General features: G+C 43.1%; 1 protein-coding gene across 1 annotated transcript; it reads left to right on the top strand.

Moving 5' to 3' along the window:
• Positions 1 to 973: 973 nt before the first annotated feature.
• On the top strand, positions 974 to 3,082 carry LOC123106664 (uncharacterized). Its single transcript, XM_044528758.1, has 4 exons — positions 974 to 1,236; positions 1,363 to 1,423; positions 2,602 to 2,682; positions 3,002 to 3,082. The coding sequence occupies exons 1-4, from the start codon at positions 974 to 976 to the stop codon at positions 3,080 to 3,082; spliced, it is 486 nt and encodes a 161-aa protein (XP_044384693.1).
• The last annotated feature ends 19,391 nt before the right edge of the window (positions 3,083 to 22,473 follow it).

The raw sequence follows: 22,473 nt of genomic DNA, 5'->3' as shown, positions 1-22,473 counted from the left end.
AGAATTAGATTATCAATTAGTCTACGTATTTATACATTAGACCTTAGCCGTAGCTATTTTTCTTCCATAAAACAGCTTGGCTCTGATTTCTCAAATAGCCATAATTTTTCACTCGTTTATCCAAATTAGATGAAACAACTTCGTCTTGTTTTCACCTATCCAGTGAACGTGTCACATCAACTTTTTGAAATTTTCAAGTTTCGAATTTTGTTCAGATTCATATTCAAACTTCTTTTGAACATAACTTGAGTTTCGTAACTCCGATTTAGTTGATTCTTTTTGCAAATCGAAGCTCTTGACCTAAACTTTCTGATAAGGCCAAATTCACATAATTTTGGTATTGTTAGAAATTGTTTTATGTTGCAAAAGTTATTTGCTAGGTTTTGATGTTTTCCGAACTGTCTTCTTCGTTCTTCCCGATCTTCTGACACTACACCACGACACTACATTCCCTATAGACATGTGTTGGGAAAAGATACTATTGCCGTCCAATAGTTGATTGGGAAATGTTGTAATAGATAGTTGGTTGGGAAAACCAATAAACAGTAGCAGACCATTGGACGGGAATACCTGAACATTTAATGTCGAACTGTGGCTTGGGAAAGCTCGCATACACATCCATTTATCGGTCGGGAAATAACCCCGACCAACGGTCTGTGCCAAATGGGCCTGCGCGCGCGTAGAGAAAAAATAGCGCCAACATTTGGCCCAAGCCCGTGAAAGTTCCCCCCAACGCATAAGGCACCACTCGCGCGGAGCCAAATCCCTAATTCCCCTTTCCCATTCCCCACGCGCGCCGCCCTGGGCTCTCCGCCGTTGCCGCCGCCTTCTCCACGCGCCACCGCGCCATTCTACCGCCGCCGCGCGAACCTGCTAGACTGCTGCCCCACACCGCCTACCCCCACGTGCTCGAACCCTCTCATCTGCCTCGGTGCTCTCCCCTGACCACAAGAACTCTGGCGTCGTCACCGTCATGGCGCGCGCTGGGAAGATCCCGGGGGAGACGGGGTTCAACCTGCTGCAGAGGGACGTTGCCCTGTACTACAAGACTGTGCCGGCCGTGGTGAAGCACTCCTCGGAGGCGCTGCTACTCGTGGTGTCCAACCCCGTCGATGTCTTCCCCTACCTCGCCTTGCAGCTATCAGGGTTGGGTTCCAGGCGAGTGCCGTCATTTGCTCCTCCAGGTTCTGGTTCCTCATCAACGAGCCCCCCGCCATCAACACACAGGACATGCAGGTAACTTACTAGACTGGAACCCATCCATGAATCCATCGGCCTGTTGCTCTCCCGATAAAAATTTCTCAGGTTCATAGAAATGCTTTACGAGTATTTGTTTTTTCCGAAAATCTAACTTGTTACTAGTTTGTTTGATGGTTTCCAGAAGAAGGTAGCATATGCAACAGGCCTTCCAGATACTCTTCATGTACTGATATTCTCATAGAAAATTCTTCATTGCCATATATATATATTCCGTTGAATATCATTAAGCATCAGCTGTATGCTTTACGAGTAGAAGTTGCTGCCTGGCTTCACATGCTACTTGTCATCCACTTTAAAGTGTCCTTGTGCTTCACGCCTTACCAGGAAGGAGTTCGGTTGACTGAATTTTTCTGAATGCATGCTTTCTCTGAACTGACTGAACACCATGTCTGAATTTTGTTGTCTGCATGCTTGCCTGGCTGTTGCACAAACCATATGTAGGAGGTCTCTGTCAAAAGAATGAAACGATCACCTACAAAAATGGTTCCATCGATCCTTTAGTGCTGGCACTATGAACGTACTTGCTTGGTTCCATTTTAGTTCAGAAGACATGCTCCTGAACGAACATGCTACCATTGTTATGCGCAGTTTCGTGCTATTCGACGTATGAACACGTAACTAAAAGCAAGAGTGCACGAAGTCTTCAGACATAGTTAGTGCTGATGACAGCCACTCCTTAATTTACCCACCACTCTTCGGAGTCATCAAATTAAACTTTTGTTTAGTTAATTCTGAAAGAATTACCTTAGCCATCACTAGTTGCTATTTGATTGATTACATTCATCGGGATATGAGCGCGATGAACATGTATTGCCGCCGGTGAGGTGTATTGGTCACGTGACATGCTAGCTTGAGGTTTTTAGTGGAAACCTACAACACAATAGACTTCTCTTTTGCTAGTTGCAACCAGAATCAAGGGTAAGAAGATCGCAAAAGATATGATTATATAGAGGCCATGTAGCAAAGGACCTTACGGTGAGCCAAAAGGTCACAAAATTGTATATCCTCCTTTTTAATATTAGCAACCCAATGTTTAGAGCATTTCTCAAATGCAGCTCCCATATGCTTCTGTACAAAGGACATGTAGGATTTTTTTAGCTCAACCAACATTTGAAAACAAAGGCAGGACATCAGTCGATGATAGTAAAGTCCCTAGAAATTCAGCAGATGTTATTTGTCCAGTTTACACTCATGTTTAATTTCTGCATAGTTTGTTTCCTAATTTCCTTTCCCATGTAATTATTATGTTGTTATTCTACATTCTGCATAGTACTTATCGAATTCAAGGCAGTAGTTATATAGTTGATTAGTTGTTACAATGTCTACTTCATATATATGTAGATTTGTGAAAGTATTTCTAAATATGCTACCAAGTTTAATGGAAGAAATCCTACAAATGAAATAGCAATAATGTTAGGCAAGGTGTGGGTGATGTCCTGCCTCCTTCTTTGTTCAATTTGCACTCCTGCCAGTGTCCTCACATAATAAATCTAATTAAATGAATTCGATATATTACTATATCTTCAGGACCAAATGTTACCCATGTTATGAATATTGATCTGCAATAGCATGTCCTTAATTGAAATTCCATGTATAGTATTTGTCAAAAGATGGAAATAACAAAATCTTTGTCGCAATGTTTTATAGTTTCATACTTCCATTTACCAGAGACAATACTGCTTGAAAGTATCATAACTCCACTGAGAGTGAATGAGTTTTAACCAGGAGTGTTGTGCTATAGGATTCCCAGACCACCACAGTGTCCCCTTCAACCGCGAACCAGTTTACTGCTGCGCCTCCGCAACCTTATGGGTCGCCGTAGTCCATGCAGCAGCTAGCAGCAAGGCCCATTGACGTCGCCGCACAGTCCAGGTACAAATAATAAAACACAACTTTGTAACTTTCTAAGAAACACACGAGTAGAAAATTGTTGTATGCAGAAGTGAGGCTACACATGGTTGCAATTACTTATTTCAAGCTCGAGCATTTAGTTTTTGATGATGTGATCACAAGATTGTGTTTTTTATGTATATTAATCTGATAGAACTATATGACACTAATGATGGGTGGCTTGGATGCAATACTTTAACCTAAAATTTAACCTGAAGAGCATCTTATGTTTGCCCTGTTTCCAGAATATTTTAAATATCTGAATGGTGTGAACAAATGAAATCAAACTATTTTTCTCCGTTGTTCTCATCGGGGTGTCCTCATAGTTCTCTAAGCAAGAAATACGATCCAGAGAAGCAAAAGTCAAGTTCATCTGTTTGGAGTTGCAAAAGTAACTAGAAGCGATCATTTTTTATATTTATATTTAGGATCCTTGGGTTCATAGTTGTTGTACACCTTCTTCTCAATATTTGACAAAGTAATAAAAGATGGTTGATAAATATGTTGCTCTGAACCTTGGCTTATCAAGTGGTGGAGCTTTGAGAGGGCGAACCTGGGCTGTAACCCCCCTCCCCTACCCAGCAAAAGGCAAAAACGTTAGTACCCCACTGCAATAGGATGGTAGCACTGTAGCCCAGTTCATTTTCTTGGAGATGAGCACTCCACCAGACTGTCTCTCAATGTCTCATTTTTGTCTCCTGTAGTAAACAACTTTGGCAATGCTCACAGTAGGCAGTGACGCCATGTGGTGGTGTGGAGCGTCGGGGGTCGGTAAGTAGAACATCATCAACTCTGCCTCACCTCTTCCACTCGTGCTGTCCAATGGTACCCTATTGATGTATTGTAGTGCAGTCTTATTCTTTTGATTTTGCTTTTTTGTTTAGTTTTAACTCATGTTGGGAAAAGTTCTAATTAGATCGAACTTTTCACTAAATGGAAAGGTCAAACTCCATGGTTAAGTAGTATTTTGGTACTTCCCGCGGTAGAAGGTTGTATTTTGGTAGTGATCTATTTTGGAGAAGCTTTTAATGTAATTGGTGTTAGAAATGTACTCCCTTTGTAAAGAAATATAATAGTAAGCAGATAGGATCAATATACTTAACATGCTACAATTTCTAACTTGTGGTTGTACTTTGGTATTCCAAAAATGAAATCATATCATTAGAGAGGCTAGAGTTTGTGCAATGTAACTACTAATATGTTGTATGAGAAGTTTCAGCAGAGGCTTGTTGAGCAGATGCATAATATTAACTCGGGATTTTGACTTGCAGATGTTCAATCTGGAGGATTTTCTCCAATGAGATGTAGAATGAAGGCTTTGATGTCAAGTACGAGAATGATGCAACGATGTTGGTGGAAGGCTGTGAGGATGGGTATTGCCCACTGCAAGGAGCAGGCAGATGATGTGCCTCTTAGACAAATTTCAGAAAACAACGCAAGGAAGTTTTGCTCACACAATGAACCATAATGTCTCCTCTATTTCATTAGTTACATCAGTTTGTAGGAAACATGGATGGTCACTGGTTCATAGCAGATGAACTATTTATATGTGAAAATTAATGCGTGTTACTATTGTTTGGTTTTGATTTATTATTTGCTGGATGGCAACCATGTTACTGTTATGAACTATGCAACTTGACTGATATTCTGTTGGTACGTGAAATCTGTATGTGAGGGCAATTGACGTTGGTATGTGAAATCTGTATGTGAGGGCAATTGGATGTTGGTCGGCAAAACAATTCCTGTCCAACTGTCAGTCGGGAAAGCCCATGAAAGGCCCAACGGAATGTCGGTCAGGAAAGATTTCCCTGACAGATAGTCGGTTGGGAAAGGTCCATGTCAGCCCTGTCAGATAGTCGGTCGGGAAAGAATACCTGTCAGATAGTCGGTCGGGAAAGGCCCATGGTAGCACCCACGGACTGTTGGTCGGGAAAGGCCCATGGCAGGCCCAAAAGAATGTTGGTCGGGAAAGATACTCCATAGCCGACAAGTAGTCGGTCGGGAAATATATGTCGGTCGGGAAATGGCTTTCCCATCTGGACTTTCCTCGACAGACATGATTGGTCGGCAATACTGGTCGGCAATACTCTTTCCTGACTGACTGTTTGTTGGCAGAACTTTTATTCCCGACCAATTTGGCTGTTGGGATGTAGTGCTGTGGTGTAGTGTGAGTGATTGCTTATGTGTGGTTACTATTGCTTGATCACGATAGATTGAGTGGAGTGTGACGAGTAGAACTATCAAAAGTTATGAGTGCGAATGATCTTCATCAACAGTACAAGGCAAGTTCACACTTTGATCATATCCCTTTCATACCCAGTTTTTATGCATTAGTTTCACCCTCAAACATTGCATGGTTAGGATTTGATAACATGTGGGATTGGGAAGTAGTTGATGTGGTAGAACCTATTGCCCTGTTATTATCAAACTCTTGGGAGTTACTTCTACGTATTGCTTATATTTCTATGCTATGCTCGTAGACGTGGATTGGGTTTGAGTGAAACCATGACAAATGTGAGATTGTTAATTAATGGTTCAACTTAAGGTGGCAACTTAAATACACATCTGGGTGGATTGCTTGTTGGGCACCTGGAGAATCCAGTGTTGTCCTAGGTTATCCCAGAGTACCCATGTGATAATCCTACGGTCCACCACCCAGGCTCAAAGGGAACTGTGATATTTCATGCTAGAAACTTCTGTGTGCAGCCACAAGCTATTATGGGCTCTAGCATAGTTGAGTAGGTTGTGTGAAGCTCTTGAAGGGATAGACTAGCAGGTAGTGGGTTGTAGGTGGTATAGTCTATCTGGAGTAGAGAGTTAATGCTTGTGAAAAACTGTGTCTCAGTCATCCGTTTCTCAAACATCATGTAGTGCGAGAAATCCAATGGAGGAGATCGAGTCTTGTGGGGAAAAGTGCGCAAACCTCTATAGAGTGTATAAACTAATCATGGTTAGCCGTGTTCCCGGTTATGGACAAATCTTGAGTATCTAGTCCTTGGGTTATTATATGTATCTCATCACTCTAAATTAATATTGTTGGGTTTATAATTACTTTTAATTGGGATTGAGTTGGAGGAACCTTCTCAATGATGTTTCAACTACCATGATAGTTAAATAAAATCTATTCCTTTGTTGTAGGGAAAAATTGGCTTTTCGCAAAAACATTATAACCATAGAGCCTTTCCACCAGCCAAATATGCATGTAGTGATAGCCTTTATTCATCATTATCCCGTGGTGTGAATTTGCTAGTACATTCAATGTACTGACCCTTTGTGGCTGCAACGTCTCATGTTGCAGGATTCTTACGACGAGTAAGTGATGCGTTAGGGTTATGATTTCTACACTCAACTTCGCCGTTGGTGTTGATGGGAATCCACAACCTTGTTGTTACTTCCGCTATTTGGATTGAGGTAATAGTATTTACGTTACTTTATACATGTGATTTACCTCTGTTATAAATCCTCAAGTACTATGTGTGTCAGCATACCGATCCAGGGATGACACTTAAGCACAGAGACTTGACCATCTGAGGTTGGGTCGCTACATCTTTCCTCCACCTCATCATTTATCCTATGTGGCATCCCTACAATAGAACCATTGTACATGCCCTAATCCTGAGGAGAGAGAGGCATTGACAAAGTCAAGGAGTGGGATCTGTAGGAGCCCGTCTCTACACGTGCTCCTAGGTATAAAAAACCAATTCTATGAAAAAGAGGCATAAAAAACAATTATGTCTAAAAAAGAAAGGTAAGAAACATTTGAGAGGAAATAGATAGAGAGAAAGTGAGAAAAAGTTGTAACCTTATAGCCAACCTTATAGTCAACACTATGGTAGTATTACATCAGGAAGGAGGGAGTGGTGCACATGACAAGTTCACTGTGTTGCCGTGTTTCACACTCCTCCGTCGTAATAGTGGAGACAATAGCTTTCATCAAAAATAAACAATGAATATTCATTGCTCGTCCACTATATCGGAAAGAATACTTTCATTCACCGACATGTGGGACGTCGACCATACTGGTCCACCTGCCATGCACAACATTATCCTAGTCCACACCGGTCGTAGCGCAGGCCCAACCTTTCCCACTGTAAGTTGGTTGGACGAAGGAACCATCATGACTTCATTGAATTCCGCTTCTTCAAGAAAACTTACTGTACCCGCAGTACTGCTACCACACGCAAAGACTGGACGGCACTGTACCACGTCATATCACTAAAACCAGGCCAAACTAGCCGCGCCTAGGATTTGTACTCCCTCCGTTTCAGGCCTCCTTTGGTTCATAGGATAGACATTTTATAGGAATAGAAAAATCATAGGAAGTGAGATGACATGCATCTCAATTCCTGTAGAGGAAGAGATGTCTTTTGGTGCATAGGATATGAATTTTTCCATTGAGTCTAGGCTAATGTTTTTTCCCTCCAAAATGTGAAGGATTGATTCCTATCCTACATAGAAATAGGAATCCATTCCTACAAACCAAAGGGCTTCAAAGGGATTTTTCCTTTGCAAATCCTATCCTACAGAATTCCTATAAAATTCCTATAAACCAAAGGAGGCCGAATGTATCAGTGTCGACTATTGCCTGATCGATCGCTAAGCCTACAATTTTAGGAGCTTGGGCTATTGGCCAATCGACGACGGATCAGTATAAGCGTACCATGAGCTCATCAGCCACAACGTTTCTCTTCGGTGAGTGTTTTGCAAGTACTATAGCTCGCACATTAACTAGCCTACTAACACCAAGAATCATCAAACAAGCCCTGCTGATATGATAAACAGTTCAAACTTACATCTAAGCATGCCATATATCACATCCAAAGCTGATGAGGATACATCTGTTTCCACAACTCGGAGAGGGTTCGCATGATTCACTATCAAATAAAAGTAGCAAGTACCACCCACACAAGAGAGTGCACTAGCCCTAAGATGGTTTGATAACACGCATCGTTCTGGTAATTAAACACAGTGCAAACTACCCTAAAGGATTAGCGCGACCAACTATTTCTTGTCATCGATCTCTCGGGCAATGAGGACAGCACGGACAATGGCATGGGAATCGATCTCTGGGGCGATGCCCACCGGGACATCAGAATTGATCTCTAGGGCGATGTCCACAGGATGGACTGCGGCATCAGAATCAATCTCCAAGGTGATGTCAACAGGACGGACCGCGAAATGAAAAACGATCTCTGGGGCGTTGTCCACACGACGGGCCGCGACATCGGAATCTTCAAGGATGTCCACTGGCACCTGCACAACCCTAACATATTAGCAAGCACATTGCAAATAATCAAAAACCACAACTATGGTAAGCCATTATTTTTTACCTTGTGCAGCTCACCGGGGGATCCCATCCCTCAGGGGGCCATCTCCTCGTCCTCGATGGGGCCATCACCTTTCCAAGGGAATACTGCTTCTCAACGGCGACTATCTCCTCAAACTCGGCCTTGAGCCTTGCATAGGTGGCCATTAGAGTTTCTAGGGTAGGCGCGGTGGGGCCCTTGCTGTTCTTCCAACTTTCTTTGAGGAGTTCGTCCACCAACGTCGTAACCTCTTTGGCCACTGCTTGTTTCTTGGAGTTCTTCGTCTCCATGGGTTGGCCCGCCAACGTGGTCAACTCGTTGGTCAGTGCTCGCTTCCTGGAGAGTTGTCCTAGTGCTCCAGGATCCATCAATGAACTGACAAACAAAAAGCAATCAAAAGGAAACTACAATCGCAATGAAAACGGGGAAAGAATAGGCTGTGAGAATTGGTTGGTGCTTCGCAAAAAGAAGATTCTTGGAATGAAATTATAGTAGCATCACTAATTCGCCCACCTTTCCTTCCTCGGTACAGAAGAAAAATGGCAGAAGTAGTAGCCTAGAGTGAGGTTTTCTTCAACAAAGGGGAGAAAGGGCTTCAACGAGCGTTCCAGTGAAATCATGGTTACTTTGTCCAGTCCAACTTTGGGGCAACTTCGAGGCCACTTTACCACTGCTGGTAAAGGTGTGGGTTTTGTGATATGACGGGTCATGAAGGCCACACCGGGATGACCGATGAGTCTCGACTGTAGCACCTCGCTGTGATTTGGTGGATGGCACGCGAGCCTGGATGCTTTGTGATATGCTTTGATGTTTGGTAGGGTGTATGAAGGGTGCATGAGTCCACACTAGATTAACACAAATAGACTAGGAGCATGCATGAGAAGAGCATGCATGAAGAGGGGTGCTGGGATGAGCATGCACGAAGAGGGAACAACTATGCTGAGATGAGAATGCAACCAAACACACTGTGGCGAGCATTCGCAACTGCCACGTTCGGGTTGCGCTTGGCTCTTCGCCTCTTCGAGAAGACGAACAATGATGTTACTACTACTTCTACAGTATCGAATCCACTGCTGCATGTCCATCCACCACATGCGGGAGGGATAGCTTGTTGTATACTCTATATTTGCTGCAGCCTCTAACATTTACCCCACCACAAATTAAAATATATATGCCTGTCCTGACCAGATGAGCGTGCAAACTACAATCATGAGGATGACAGGTAGGGCCAGAAGATTATTTTAATCAAAAAAAGCATGGAGCCGACCCCAACGATTTTAAGCTTACAGGCACAGTACATGCTATCCTAGACTACTCTACACGTGAAACTGCCACACGAGCGCCCGGGCTGCGCTTGGCTCTTTGCCTCTTTGGGAAGTCGAACAATAATGGAGTACTACTGTAGTGGAGGAGTACTACAGTATGCTTCTGGCCATCGGACACCGATTGAACTGCTGCATGTCCACCGCGTGCGGGAGGAAGAGCGTGTAGCGAACGAAAGCTTCTCCTAGTCCTGCCAGCCACCACGCTCATGGGCGAGGGAGGGGCCAGCTTGATTGACTTACTGCTCCTGCCTTTGCATGTATGACAGGTGGGCCCAATAGGTGGGTGGTCCACCTGTCATGCTGCCAAAGGCAGGTGCGGTTAAGGCGAGAGGGCATTGTAGTAATCAAACTTCTCGGTCTTGTACGAGTTTACATGACACATCAAAGCACCGCACTCGATATATTTCAATAATTTGTATTTACCGATGCATTAATTACAACGCATGCATGCATGCCGTGACTCTCCTTTTGATACTTGCATGTGTTGGTTTAATGCACCTTGCCAAATTTTGACTATAAATTTAATTAACCAAATGTTCATGCATGTCACAAAAAATTACATAATTGAAAACTATGTTCAAATACTAATGGCGCACGATATAATTTTTGTTAACATGCACTAACATTTTGTCAGTTAAATCTTTGCACTACTAGGAAAAGGCCTACTAATGGCGCACCAGTTTTGCCTACTAATGGCGCAGTACTGGTGCGCCATTAGTATCACGACACTAGAATTTTTTATTAATGGCGCACCACATAGAAGTGCGCCATTAGTATCAATTTTTTAAAAAAAAAATCAAAAAAAATTTATAATTTTTTTTCATAATTTTTTAATTTTTTTTTTCGTTTTTTTCTTAATCTCATGTAACTATGGCTTAATCTCGGGTCAATATGCTTAATCTCAAGTCAAATCGCACTCTTTGGTCAAACTTCCCGGAAGATCACCCATCCTCACGTATACTAATGGCGCACCACATAGAAGTGCGCCATTAGTATCAATTTTTTAAAAAAATTCAAAAAAAATTTATAATTTTTTTTTCGTTTTTTTCTTAATCTCATGTCACTATGGCTTAATCTTGGGTCAATATGCTTAATCTCAAGTCAAATCGCCCTCTATGGTCAAACTTCCCAGAAGATCACCCATCCTCACACTACTCCAGCCCGAGCACGCTTAACTTCGCAGTTCTATCCAACCCCAGCACCACCTCACTTCACAGGCACTTGTTGACATATCTTTCATATCAATCCTATTAAACCTTGCTGATGTCTAGGACTTTGTTCATGTTCATGAGTATGATGAAATTTTGAAAAATATTTCAAACTTTCCGGTCATATTACGTATCATATTTTGAAAAAAAATTCAAAAAAATTCAAAACCAATTTTTTTTTCTGTTACTAGTGGTGCACCTAGCAAACGGTGTGCCACTAGTAAGTTTGAATTTATTTCCATTTTTTTCCCTCTAGATCTTAAAAGCCCCGTAACTTTTTTTCTGTTAGGTTTTTGGGGATTTTGAAAATGTTTAACGGGGTTCCCCCCGTTAAATTCGGATGTAACTTTTCGTGTCGATGATTTTTCATATAGAAAACTTTTTAATCTGAGCTCGTATGCAAAAGTTATGCCCATTTTACAAATTCCAAAGAGATTTTGCAAATAAAGTCGAAATTCATATTTGTAAATTTTCCCAACAAGTAGACCACATATCACATGGGAAACTTATTTTCTTTTATTTTTTGACATTTCCATCATTTTCTTTTATTTTTTAAATTGAAAAGGCGGTCCACGGGGGGAGGGGGTGCATTCGGTGGAATTTTTGGGCCAAGTTAGTAATGGCGCACCGTGGGAGTGGTGCACCATTACTAGTTAAACTACTAATGGCGCACCACACCCACGGTGCGCCATTACTAGTTTTGAAAAAAAAACTTTTGAAACTTTATTTTGAAAAAAAACTTAGTAATGGCGCACTAGTGGACAGTGCGCCATTACTAGTTAAAACTACTAATGGCGCACTATCCACTGGTGCGCCATTACTAACATTTTTTTTTCAAAACTACTAATGGCGCACAGTGGGTGTGGTGCGCCATTGCTATGTCAACTAGTAATGGCGCACTATCCCACGGTGCGCCATTAGTAACAAATTTTTTTATTTCTTTTTTCAAAACTACTAATGGCGCACCACACACCAGGTGCGCCATTAGTAATATATTACTAATGGTGCACCTGTATGTGGTGCGCCATTACTATATAGCAATGGCGCACCACATACATGGTGCGCCATTAGTGTCCATATTATCTTTAGCCCTTTTCCTAATAGTGTTGGTCAAAATTTAGCACCAATTACAAAGGCGCCCAATAAATATTGTACTCTCACATTTTGTTTTGAGGATACTCCCACATAGAAAATATAAATAATAATGCATGTTGGGGCAGCCCACATTTCCGATAATTTTAGCCATGGGCTTGTTCACAAATTTTACGAGGGGGTGGTTGTTCATTTAATGGAGGGTCTTGTACCAGACTTGGACGATACACTGTGCGACCTGGCACACTGTAACACCACTTGGAATAAGCGGGTAGCTATCTCAAAAAACAATCAACAACTCAAAAAAAGGGTGACCCGGCACATACACAATTTTAAACGATCTTTTTGATGGAGTGAAAAAGGAAAACTACCCCAGTACATATATATAGGCCAGAGCCTCCGCGCTTGCTTGCTAGGGTTGCTCTATTCACACACTCTCATCCTCTCCAGATATAAATAAGATAGCGGTGGTAACATTGTCTTTCTTCCTTCAAAAAACACTGTCTTTCTATCCTCACCACTGGTTACAGATCCGGACGTATCCCCCTCCGTCGGTGAAGGGGAGGAGGGGCGGCGTTTAGGCCGTCGTCGACAGCGAGGGATGAGACCCACTACCGGCCACACCGTTATCTCTGGCCAAGCACCGGCGCGGGAGGTCCTCTGAACCCTTCATCGTTACCCTAGTGTGGGCAGATCCGGCCTCCCACCGCCCACCTATCCACATCCCGACGACCTTCAGGTATATCTTCCTTCGAAACCGCGCTAGATCTACTTCCCCTGCTCGCTACATCGCTGCATGTGCATCATTTTCTACCTCTCAGCCCCTCTCGATCGGATAGTCAAACAACACATATTTTTGTTCTTCTATTGTTAGAGGTAAAGGTGCTTCATGGAGTCGAATCTTGTACTTGGTTAAAACAAGAAATAAAGTGGGGGTGCGGGAATTTAGTATGTGCATCAGACTTGGTACAAACATGTAGGATAGGGGGTGAAAGTATACAGACTGGTCATCCAACCGGTCTCTTGGTCGAAAAGGGAAATATAGGGGAAACGATGTACACAGTGGTATGACCAGGACTAGATTTGCTATCCACACATAAGATGGCTGCATGCATCATTACGATGCAGAGGCTGGCGGCACACCTCCATTTCCAAAAAAATAGGAGTAGGTGGCTAGAGTGAACAAAAATGGGACCAACCCAGATATGTTTATTGGATGTTTGTTTCTCGGGGCAACAAACTCTGAATCACCACTTTATGCCCTGGTTTAGGTACATGGTGCTAGACTGATGGTGCACCCACTGTCCCATGCCCTTATACCAAATATTTTAGTTGTTCTTAATCTAACGCCCCTGGTAAAATGAAGCCATGGCACTGTTATAAGCCATGAAAAGTTTAGCCAAATGTTTTTGCCTGTAATTGTTTGTGACTCTGACTGTTTCCTCTATAGCTATTTGTGCAAACAGGGATATCCATTTCACCTGGTTGCTGTTGTGACCTTTTGGTGCACTGCACAAAACACTTCTTAAAAGAAGTGGATTTTGTGTTGTTTAACTAGAATGTCCGGATGGAACTGCACAAAGGGAGATCTGTCTTCCAATCCTCATCATCCATATTCGCACCATAACCTTCCTTTAGGTAAGAATGATATTTAATGCATGTGTTCATCTCTATTTTGCGACTGCCATGAGAAAATAATGCTATTGTTTACTAGTACACTTGTACTCCCTCACTGACAAAACCAATTCCGAAATAGAAGGCCAATCATGCATTTGGTTTCACCAATTGGTGAGGAGAAAGAGAAACAGAGCATGAAGAGGAAGAAGACGAATAAACAGGCCAAGGTGATATTGCTGAAGCTGAGGCCTCAGTCGAGGCCATTCAAGGATTCCGGCAACGTCTACCTTACGTGTGAGATGATCCACCAGGGTGCCCTTCCACTTCTGCGTATTGTCCATGATGCATTTGATGCTACTATTAGAGTAATATGCTAATGTCTTTCTACCCTTTCTCACTAAGCTAATGAAGGTTTCACCTTGTTCCTACTTGTGCAAACATGGATCATGTTGTGTCAATCATACATTGTAGTGGAACTACACAAGACAATACAATGAACTGTATCCCAGCCAGTGCTTTAACTCTGCTGGAAGTTCTTGATAATCTTTCGATATAATGTCAGCACTGGTAAACAAGAGTGATTTCAACCATACATTTGAAGTGCACAAAAATATATACTATTGAGTGATTCCAGTGAGTGCTTTATCATCTCTTATGGGACTACATGAATAAGCTTTTTTGCTCAGGTTCGTACCGGCCTAAGGCCTTCATCCATATTAGTTTGTTGTCATCTCTATTTTATCATGCTATTGTCATGAGAAACTCCTTTATCTTTGCACATTTAAGTTTTGCAACCTATGATACATGGAAATGCTTTGAGTGTTGAGCTAATTGGCACTAATTAAATAAACTAATACCTCTCTTTAAGCAAGACTACTATGTTTCTAACTTTACCCATTAAGATAATGAGGGTACTTCTATTTGTTAGTGTATGTTTCATCAACTAGTCCCACTATTACAGTAATCTCACTCTCGCAATATATGTGCCAACAGGGATGCTCGATTTTGGTGGAACTGCACAAAAACTTTGGGTGCTTCATTCCCTTGACAGCTTCCTTCCTTTCCTGTGGGTCGCTAATCTCGGCTTGCTTCCTTCCTTTGTTGTCAGTAGCTTGGTGTCGGTGTTCTGGGAACGGGGGTCCCCAGACTTGCCTGCCTGTAGCCCATAGCATGGCTCCACCAGCGGCCCTGTACGACCCAACTTCACTAGCAAACACTCAAGACCCTCACGAGGGGCCAAGCCTCACGAGGAGGACGACACAAGACCTCATCGGGGGCAGCCTCACCAGGCAGGCTCGCGAGGGGCGAAGAGATCAAGGCAAGGGACACGTCGCGAGGTTTCTGTGATGCAAGCCATGGCGGCTGGCGCCAGGAGGGCGCCAGTGCATGTAGTGTCCTCATTTCCTCTTTGGTTCTAAAGAGGCAAGCGCATGCGAGGAGTCCCGAGGCATCAGGCAAAGGTTTCCATATCGGTGCAATGAGACCAAGACCAGCAGGACGGCAGCACGAAGCTCATTCTGGAGCCCAAGACGGTGTCACCACCAGAGCCTTTGGCAGGCGAAGACTACTTTTGTCAGGATAAGTTGTACTAGTTGTCGCCCTTCGAATTTGGCCGTTGTGGGATCCCTTCCCACTCAATATTCGGGAAGAGGACCGGGGCTCTATAAATAGGAGTAGCCATCACCGTAGAGAGGGGGATATTGGATCGAGGCCATTCCATCCATAGCCTCGCACAAGTTCGCAAAGCACAAGAACACCTCTCCTCAGGAGGCTATTCTTCCCTTGTAACTGTTCATCCTCAGCCCAAGAGGCAATCCACCACAACACACCGGATCGCATGGCGGGCCTCGTGGTGCCCGCATGCCCCTAGGTGCACTAGGAGGCTTCATCGACACCGGCGCAACCAGCAGCACCAGACGCCCAATCGCACCCGCACCACCTTCGATGAGTGCGGGCACGAGCATTGCCACCCACAGCCCCAGTGGAGTGCCGCCCTACCATCCTCAGAGCGGTGCGTTGGGCCTGGCAACGTGGAGCGTGGGGCACTTCGCCGAGGTCTTCGGGGCGACAGCCTCGGAGGACTACGTGCCCCGCATGATGGACCAGGAGTAAGCATTGGATGGCGACCCTGGCTCGATCCTCGAGCCAGGCTGGGAGGAGGAGGCGCTAGAAGCTGAGATCTTCCAGGAGCCCCCCGGGATCCTCGCCAACCATGCCGACGACAACAGCTACAGGGTACCACTAATCTCTTAGGAGCATGCTTGCGCTAACCATGGGTCGCAGGAGGACCAGGTCACAACGGCGGACGGCAGCCCCAGCTCAACGGCCTCCCTTCCACCTGGAGGAGCGCACTGGGGGCTGATACGTCTCCGTCGTATCTATAATTTTTGATTGTTCCATGCCAATATTCTACAACTTTCATATACTTTTGGCAACTTTTTAAACTATTTTTGGGACTAACATATTGATCCAGTGCCCAGTGCCAGTTCCTGTTTGTTACATGTTTTCGTTTCACAGAATATCCATATCAAACGGAGTCCAAACAGGATAAAAACTGAAGGAGATTTTTTTTTGGAATATATATGATTTTTGGGAAGAAAAATCCACGCGAGACGGTGCTCGAGGTGGCCACGAGGTAGGGGGGCGCGCCTGCCCCCCTGGGCGCACCCCTGACCCTCGTGGGCCACCCGTAAGGCGGTTGATGCCCTTCTTTCGCTGCAAGAAAGCTAATATCCGTATAGATATCGTGTTAAAATTTCAGCCCAATCGGAGTTACAGATCTCCGGGAATATAAGAAATGGTGAAAGGGAAGAATCTGGGAACGCAGAAACAGAGAGAGACAGAGAGATAGATCCAATATCGGAGGGGCTCTCACCCCTCCCGTGCCATGGAGGCCATGGACCAGAGGGGAAACCCTTCTGCCATCTAGGGAGGAGGTCAAGGAAGAATAAGAAGGAGGGGGCTCTCTCCCCCTTGCTTCCGGTGGCACCAGAGTGCCACCGGGGGCCATCATCATCACCACGATCTACACCAACACCTCCGCCATCTTCACCAACATCTCCATCACCTTCCCCCCCTCTATCTACAACGGTCCACTCTCCCGCAACCCGCTGTACCCTCTACTTGAACATGGTGCTTTATGCTTCATATTATTATCCAATGATGTGTTGCCATCCTATGATGTCTGAGTAGATTTTCGTTGTCCTATCGGTGGTTGATGAATTGCTATGATTAATTTAATTTGCTTGTGGTTGTGTTGCTGTCCTTTGGTTCCCATCATATGATTGGCGCGTGGATCACACCCTAGGTTTAGTTGTATGTTGATAGGACTATGTATTGGAGGGCAAGAGTGACGGAAGCTTCAACCTAGCATAGAAATTGATGCATACGGGATTGAAGGGGGACCAATATACCTTAATGCTATGGGTGGGTTTTACCTTAATGAACATTAGTAGTTGCAGATGCTTGCTAATAGTTCCAATCATAAGTGCATAGAATTCCAAGTCAGGGATGACATGCTAGCAGTGGCCTCTCCCACATAATACTTGCTATCGGTCTAGTAAAGTAGTCAATTTCTTAGGGGCAATTATGCAACTCCTACCACCACTTTTCCACACTCGCCATATTTACTTTATTGTTTCTTTATCTAAACAGCCCCTACTTTTTATTTACGTATTCTTTATTATCTTGCAAACCTATCCAACAACACCTACAAAGTACTTCTAGTTTCATACTTGTTCTAGGTAAAGCGAACGTCAAGCGTGCGTAGAGTTGTATCGGTGGTCGATAGAACTTGAGGGAATATTTGTTCTACCTTTAGCTCCTCGTTGGGTTCGACACTCTTACTTATCGAAAACTGTTGCGATCCCCTATACTTGTGGGTTATCAAGACCTTTTTCTGGCGCTGTTGTCGGGGAGCAATAGCGTGGGGTGAATTTTCTCATTTGTGCTTGTTTGCTTTATCACTAAGTAATTTTTATTTGCTGTTCTTAGTTGTTTTCTATCTTTAGTTATGGGTAGGAAATGCAAAATAGCAAAAAAATTAGTTGTACCTACTAAACCAATGGTTGAAGAACCACTCGAATTCTATCAAACTGCTGAAGCTTATTACTTGGATCATCTTTGATCCCTATGTGCTCATGCTGAAACCCCAACTAACTTAGTTGAGGGTAAATCCTTGGATGAGCATGCTTGTTATGTGTGACAACGAATATATGAAAATGGGCAAATTTTACTGGGTCAAATTCATCGTTTGCAATGCTATGCTTGGAATTTATGTGAAATATATGATTTTACTTGTTGTTCTGAAACCCCTAAGAAACACCTTCCCTATCAATGTGAGTTTAGTGATAATGGAATCGTATCTTCATATGCTAAAGGTGTTTATAGTTACTATGATGTTCAACAAATTGAAGAATTTGTTGCTTTTAAGGGTGCTTATGAAATTGCTTCTTTGATTGAAAAGTATGATGCTACTCTTTACAAATCTGAAAAAATTTCCATACTTAAATATTTCTATGATAATTATGCTTCTAATGCCTATGTTGAACCATATATTGAGGACTACTCCACTGTCTAAGAAGAGACTAATATTTTGCAGGAGTCTATGGAAGAAGAAATTGATGAAACTGTGAGCTCATTGGATGAAAAAGATGATGAGGAGAGCGAAGAACAAAAGGAGGAAGAGCGGATTAGCTACTCGTGCTCACCTTCTAATGAGATTAACTCTTCAACTCATACATTGTTTAATTTCCCTTCGTGCTTACCGAAGGATGATTGCTATGATGATTGTTATGATCCCGTTGATTCTTTTAAAATATCCCTTTTTGATGATGCTTGCTATACTTGTGGCCAAGATGCCAATATGAATTATGCTTATGGAGATGAACTTGCTATAGTTCCTTATGTTAAACATGAAATTGTTGCTATTGCACCCACACATGATAGTCCTGTTATCTTTTTGAATTCTCCAAACTACACTATATCGCAGAAGTTTGCTCTTATTAAGGAATATATTGATGGGTTGTGCTACCTCTTTTAGCACTGCGTTGGTTTTCCCCGAAGAGGAAGGGATGATGCAGCAAAGTAGCGTAAGTATTTCCCTTGGTTTTTGAGAACCAAGGTATCAATCCAGTAGGAGGCTATGCGTGAGTCCCTCGCACCTGCACAAAACAAATAAATCATCGCAACAAATGCAAATAGGGGTTGTCAATCCCTATAGGGCCACTTACGAGAGTGAGATCTAATAGATATGATAAGATAATATTTTTGGTATTTTTATGATAAAAGATGCAAAGTAAAATAAAGGCAAGGTAAATAGCAAAGGAAATAACTAAGTAGTAGGAGATCAATATGAGAAAGATAGACCCGGGGGCCATAGGTTTCACTAGTGGCTTCTCTCGAGAGCATAAGTATTCTACGGTGGGTGAACAAATTATTGTTGAGCAATTGACAGAATTGAGCATAGTTATGAGAATATCTAGGCATGATCATGTATATAGGCATCACGTCCAAGACAAGTAGACCGACTCCTGCCTGCATCTACTACTATTACTCCACTCATCGACCGCTATCCAGCATGCATGTAGAGTATTAAGTTAAAAACAGCGTAACGCCTTAAGCAAGATGACATGATGTAGAGGGATAGACTCATGCAATATGAAGAAAAACCCATCTTGTTATCCTCGATGGCAACAATACAATACGTGCCTTGCTACCCTTACTGTCACCGGGAAAGGAAACCGCAAGATTGAACCCAAAGCTAAGCACTTCTCCCATTGCAAGAAAGATCAATCTAGTAGGCCAAACCAAACTGATAATTCGAAGAGACTTGCATGTTAACCAATCATACATAAAAGAATTCAGAGAAGATTCAAATATTATTCATAGATAGACTTGATCATAAACCCACAATTCATCGGTCTTGACAAACACACCACAAAAAGAAGATTACATTGAATAGTTCTCCACAAGAGAGGGGGAGAACATTGTATTGAGATCCAAAAAGAGAGAAGAAGCCATCTAGCTACTAACTATGGACCCGTAGATCTGAGGTAAACTACTCACACTTCATCGGAGAGGCTATGGTGTTGATCTAGAAGCCCTCCATGATCGATGCCCCCTCCGACGGAGCTCCGGAACAGGCCCCAAGATGGGATCCCGTGGATATAGAAAGTTATGGCGGTGGAATTAGGGTTTTGGCTCCGTCTCTGATCGTTTGGGGGCACGTGGATATATATAGGAGGAAGAAGTACGTCGGTGGAGCAACAGGGGGCCCACGAGGGGGGAGGGCACGCCTGGGGTAGGCAGGTGCGCCCCTACCCCATGGCCTCCTATTGTGTGCCTTGACATAGGGTCCAAGTCTCCTGAGTTTTATTCAATGAGAAAATCATGTTCCCAAAGGTTTCATTCGGTTTGGACTCCGTTTGATATTCCTTTTCTTCGAAACCCTAAAACAGGCAAAAAACAACAATTCTGGGCTGGGCCTTCGGTTAATAGGTTAGTCCGAAAAATAATATAAAAGTGGATAATAAAGCCCAATAATGTCCAAAACAGTAGATAATATAGCATGGAGCAATCAAAAATTATAGATACATTGGAGAAGTATCAAGCATCCCCAAGCTTAATTCCTGCTCGTCCTCCAGTAGGTAAATGATAAAAACATAATTTTTGATGCGCAGTGCTACTTGGCATAATTTTAATGTAATTCTTCTTAATTGTGTTATGAATATTCACATCTGAAAGATTCAAGACAATAGTCTATCATTTGACATTAAGACAGTAATACTTCAAGCATACTAACCAAGCAATTATGTCTTATCAAAATAACATAGCCAAAGAAAGCTCATCCCTACAAAATCATATGGTCTGGCTATGCTCCATCTTCACCACACAAAGCATTCAAATTCTGCAGAACCCCAATGACAAGCCGAGCAATTGGTTCATACTTTTTAACGCGCTTCAGCCTTTTCAACCCTCATGCAATACATGAGCGCAAGCCATGGACACAGCACTATGGGTGGAATAGAATATGATGACGGAGGTTTGTGTGAAGAAGACAAAAAAGGATAAAGTCTCGTATCGACGCGGCTAATCAACGGGCTATGGAGATGCCCACCAATTGATGTCAATGTGAGGAGTAGGGATTGCATGCAATGGATGCACTAAGAGCTATAAGTGTATGAAAGCTCAAACTGGAAACTAAGTGGGTGTGCATCCAACTTGCTTGCTCATGAAGACCTCGGGCATTTGAGGAAGCCCATCATCGGTATATACAAGCCAAGTTCTACAATGAAAATTCCCACTAGTATATAAAAGTGATAACTCAAGAGACTCTCTATATGCAGAACAAGGTGCTACTCTGAAGCACAAGTGTGGTAAAAGGATAGTATTCTCTCTTTTTCTCTCATTTTTTTCTTTTTTTCTTTTTTTGGGTGGGCTTCTTTGACCTCTTTTTTATTTGGGCTTCTTTGGCCTCTTTTATTTTTATAACCTCACATGGGACAATTTTCTAATAATGATGATCATCACACTTTTATTTACTTACAACTCAATATTACAACTTGATGTCTAGAACAAATATATGACTCTATATGAATGCCTCCGGTGGTGTACCGGGATGTGCAATGATCTAGCATAGAAATGACAACAAAAAAATGGACAAGCCATGAAACATCATGCTAGCTATATTACGATCATGCAAAGCAATATGACAATAAATGCTCAAGTCATGTCATAATAAATGGAACGGTGGAAAGTTGCTTGGCAATATATCTTGGAATGGCTATGGAAATGCCATAATAGGTAGGTATGGTGGCTGTTTGAGGAAGGTTATATGGTGGGTGTATGATACCGGCGAAAGTGCGGTATTAGAGAGGCTAGCAAAGGTGGAAGGGTGAGAGTGCGTATAATCCATGGACTCAACATTAGTCATAAAGAACTCATATAATTATTGCAAAAATCTACAAGTTATCAAAGCAAAGTATTACGCGCATGCTCCTAGGGGGATAGATTGGTAGGAAAAGACCATCGCTCCCCGACCGCCACTCATAAGGAAGACAATCAATAAATAAATCATGCTCCGACTTCATCACATAACGGTTCACCATACGTGCATGCTACGGGAATCACAAGCTTCAACACAAGTATTTCTCAAATTCACAACTACTCAACTAGCATGACTTTAATATCACCATCTCTATATCTCAAAACAATTATCGAGTATCAAAGTTATCATAGTATCACTACAAAAAAAGACACATCCGTGACATTTTGGGCCGAACGAAATTTTTTCTGTCATACATATGACACTTCTATGACGATAATTGTGACAAAACCCGGTATCATCATAGATGTGGTGGGCTCCTACTTCTATGACAAAAAATCATGACAGAAAATGGGCTTTTCGTCCTGGGCGGGCCGGAGACGCAGCTGCATGACATTCTTTGGGCCGTCCATGACGGAAAAAACCATGGTAGAAGCGAGGGCGAGGAAAATTTCGGGGAGTTCCCGGTTACGGTGGGAGGTCGGGGGCCGAGCGATGCGCGTTTCTCTCGTACACGTACGCGCGTGTGTGCGAGGCGTTGGCTCTAACTGAACCCGAGCGAGGCGTTGGGCTCTAACTGAACCCGAGCGATTGCACTGCAGGCTACGCGTTACTGAACCCGAGCGATCGATCGATGGCTGTTAACTGAACCCGATCGAGCGATTCCTTCGCTACTGCTGCTAACTGAAGCCGATCGATGGATGAACAGTGAGCGTTGCGGGGGGGGGGGG

Source organism: Triticum aestivum, chromosome 5A (genome assembly GCF_018294505.1).
Source record: "Triticum aestivum cultivar Chinese Spring chromosome 5A, IWGSC CS RefSeq v2.1, whole genome shotgun sequence".
NCBI lineage: Eukaryota > Viridiplantae > Streptophyta > Magnoliopsida > Poales > Poaceae > Triticum > Triticum aestivum.
Note: the sequence above shows the minus strand (reverse complement) of the source record. Positions and strands in the feature narration are given on the sequence as shown.

Excerpts from the sequence above, each read along its gene's own strand:
- LOC123106664 (XM_044528758.1), top strand. The coding sequence starts at position 974 with ATGGCGCGCGCTGGGAAGATCCCGGGGGAGACGGGGTTCAACCTGCTG. Across the intron at positions 1,237-1,362 it reads TCAACACACAGGACATGCAG|TTTGTTTGATGGTTTCCAGA; the intron begins GTAACTTACTAG and ends ACTTGTTACTAG. Across the intron at positions 2,683-3,001 it reads TAGCAATAATGTTAGGCAAG|GATTCCCAGACCACCACAGT; the intron begins GTGTGGGTGATG and ends GTTGTGCTATAG.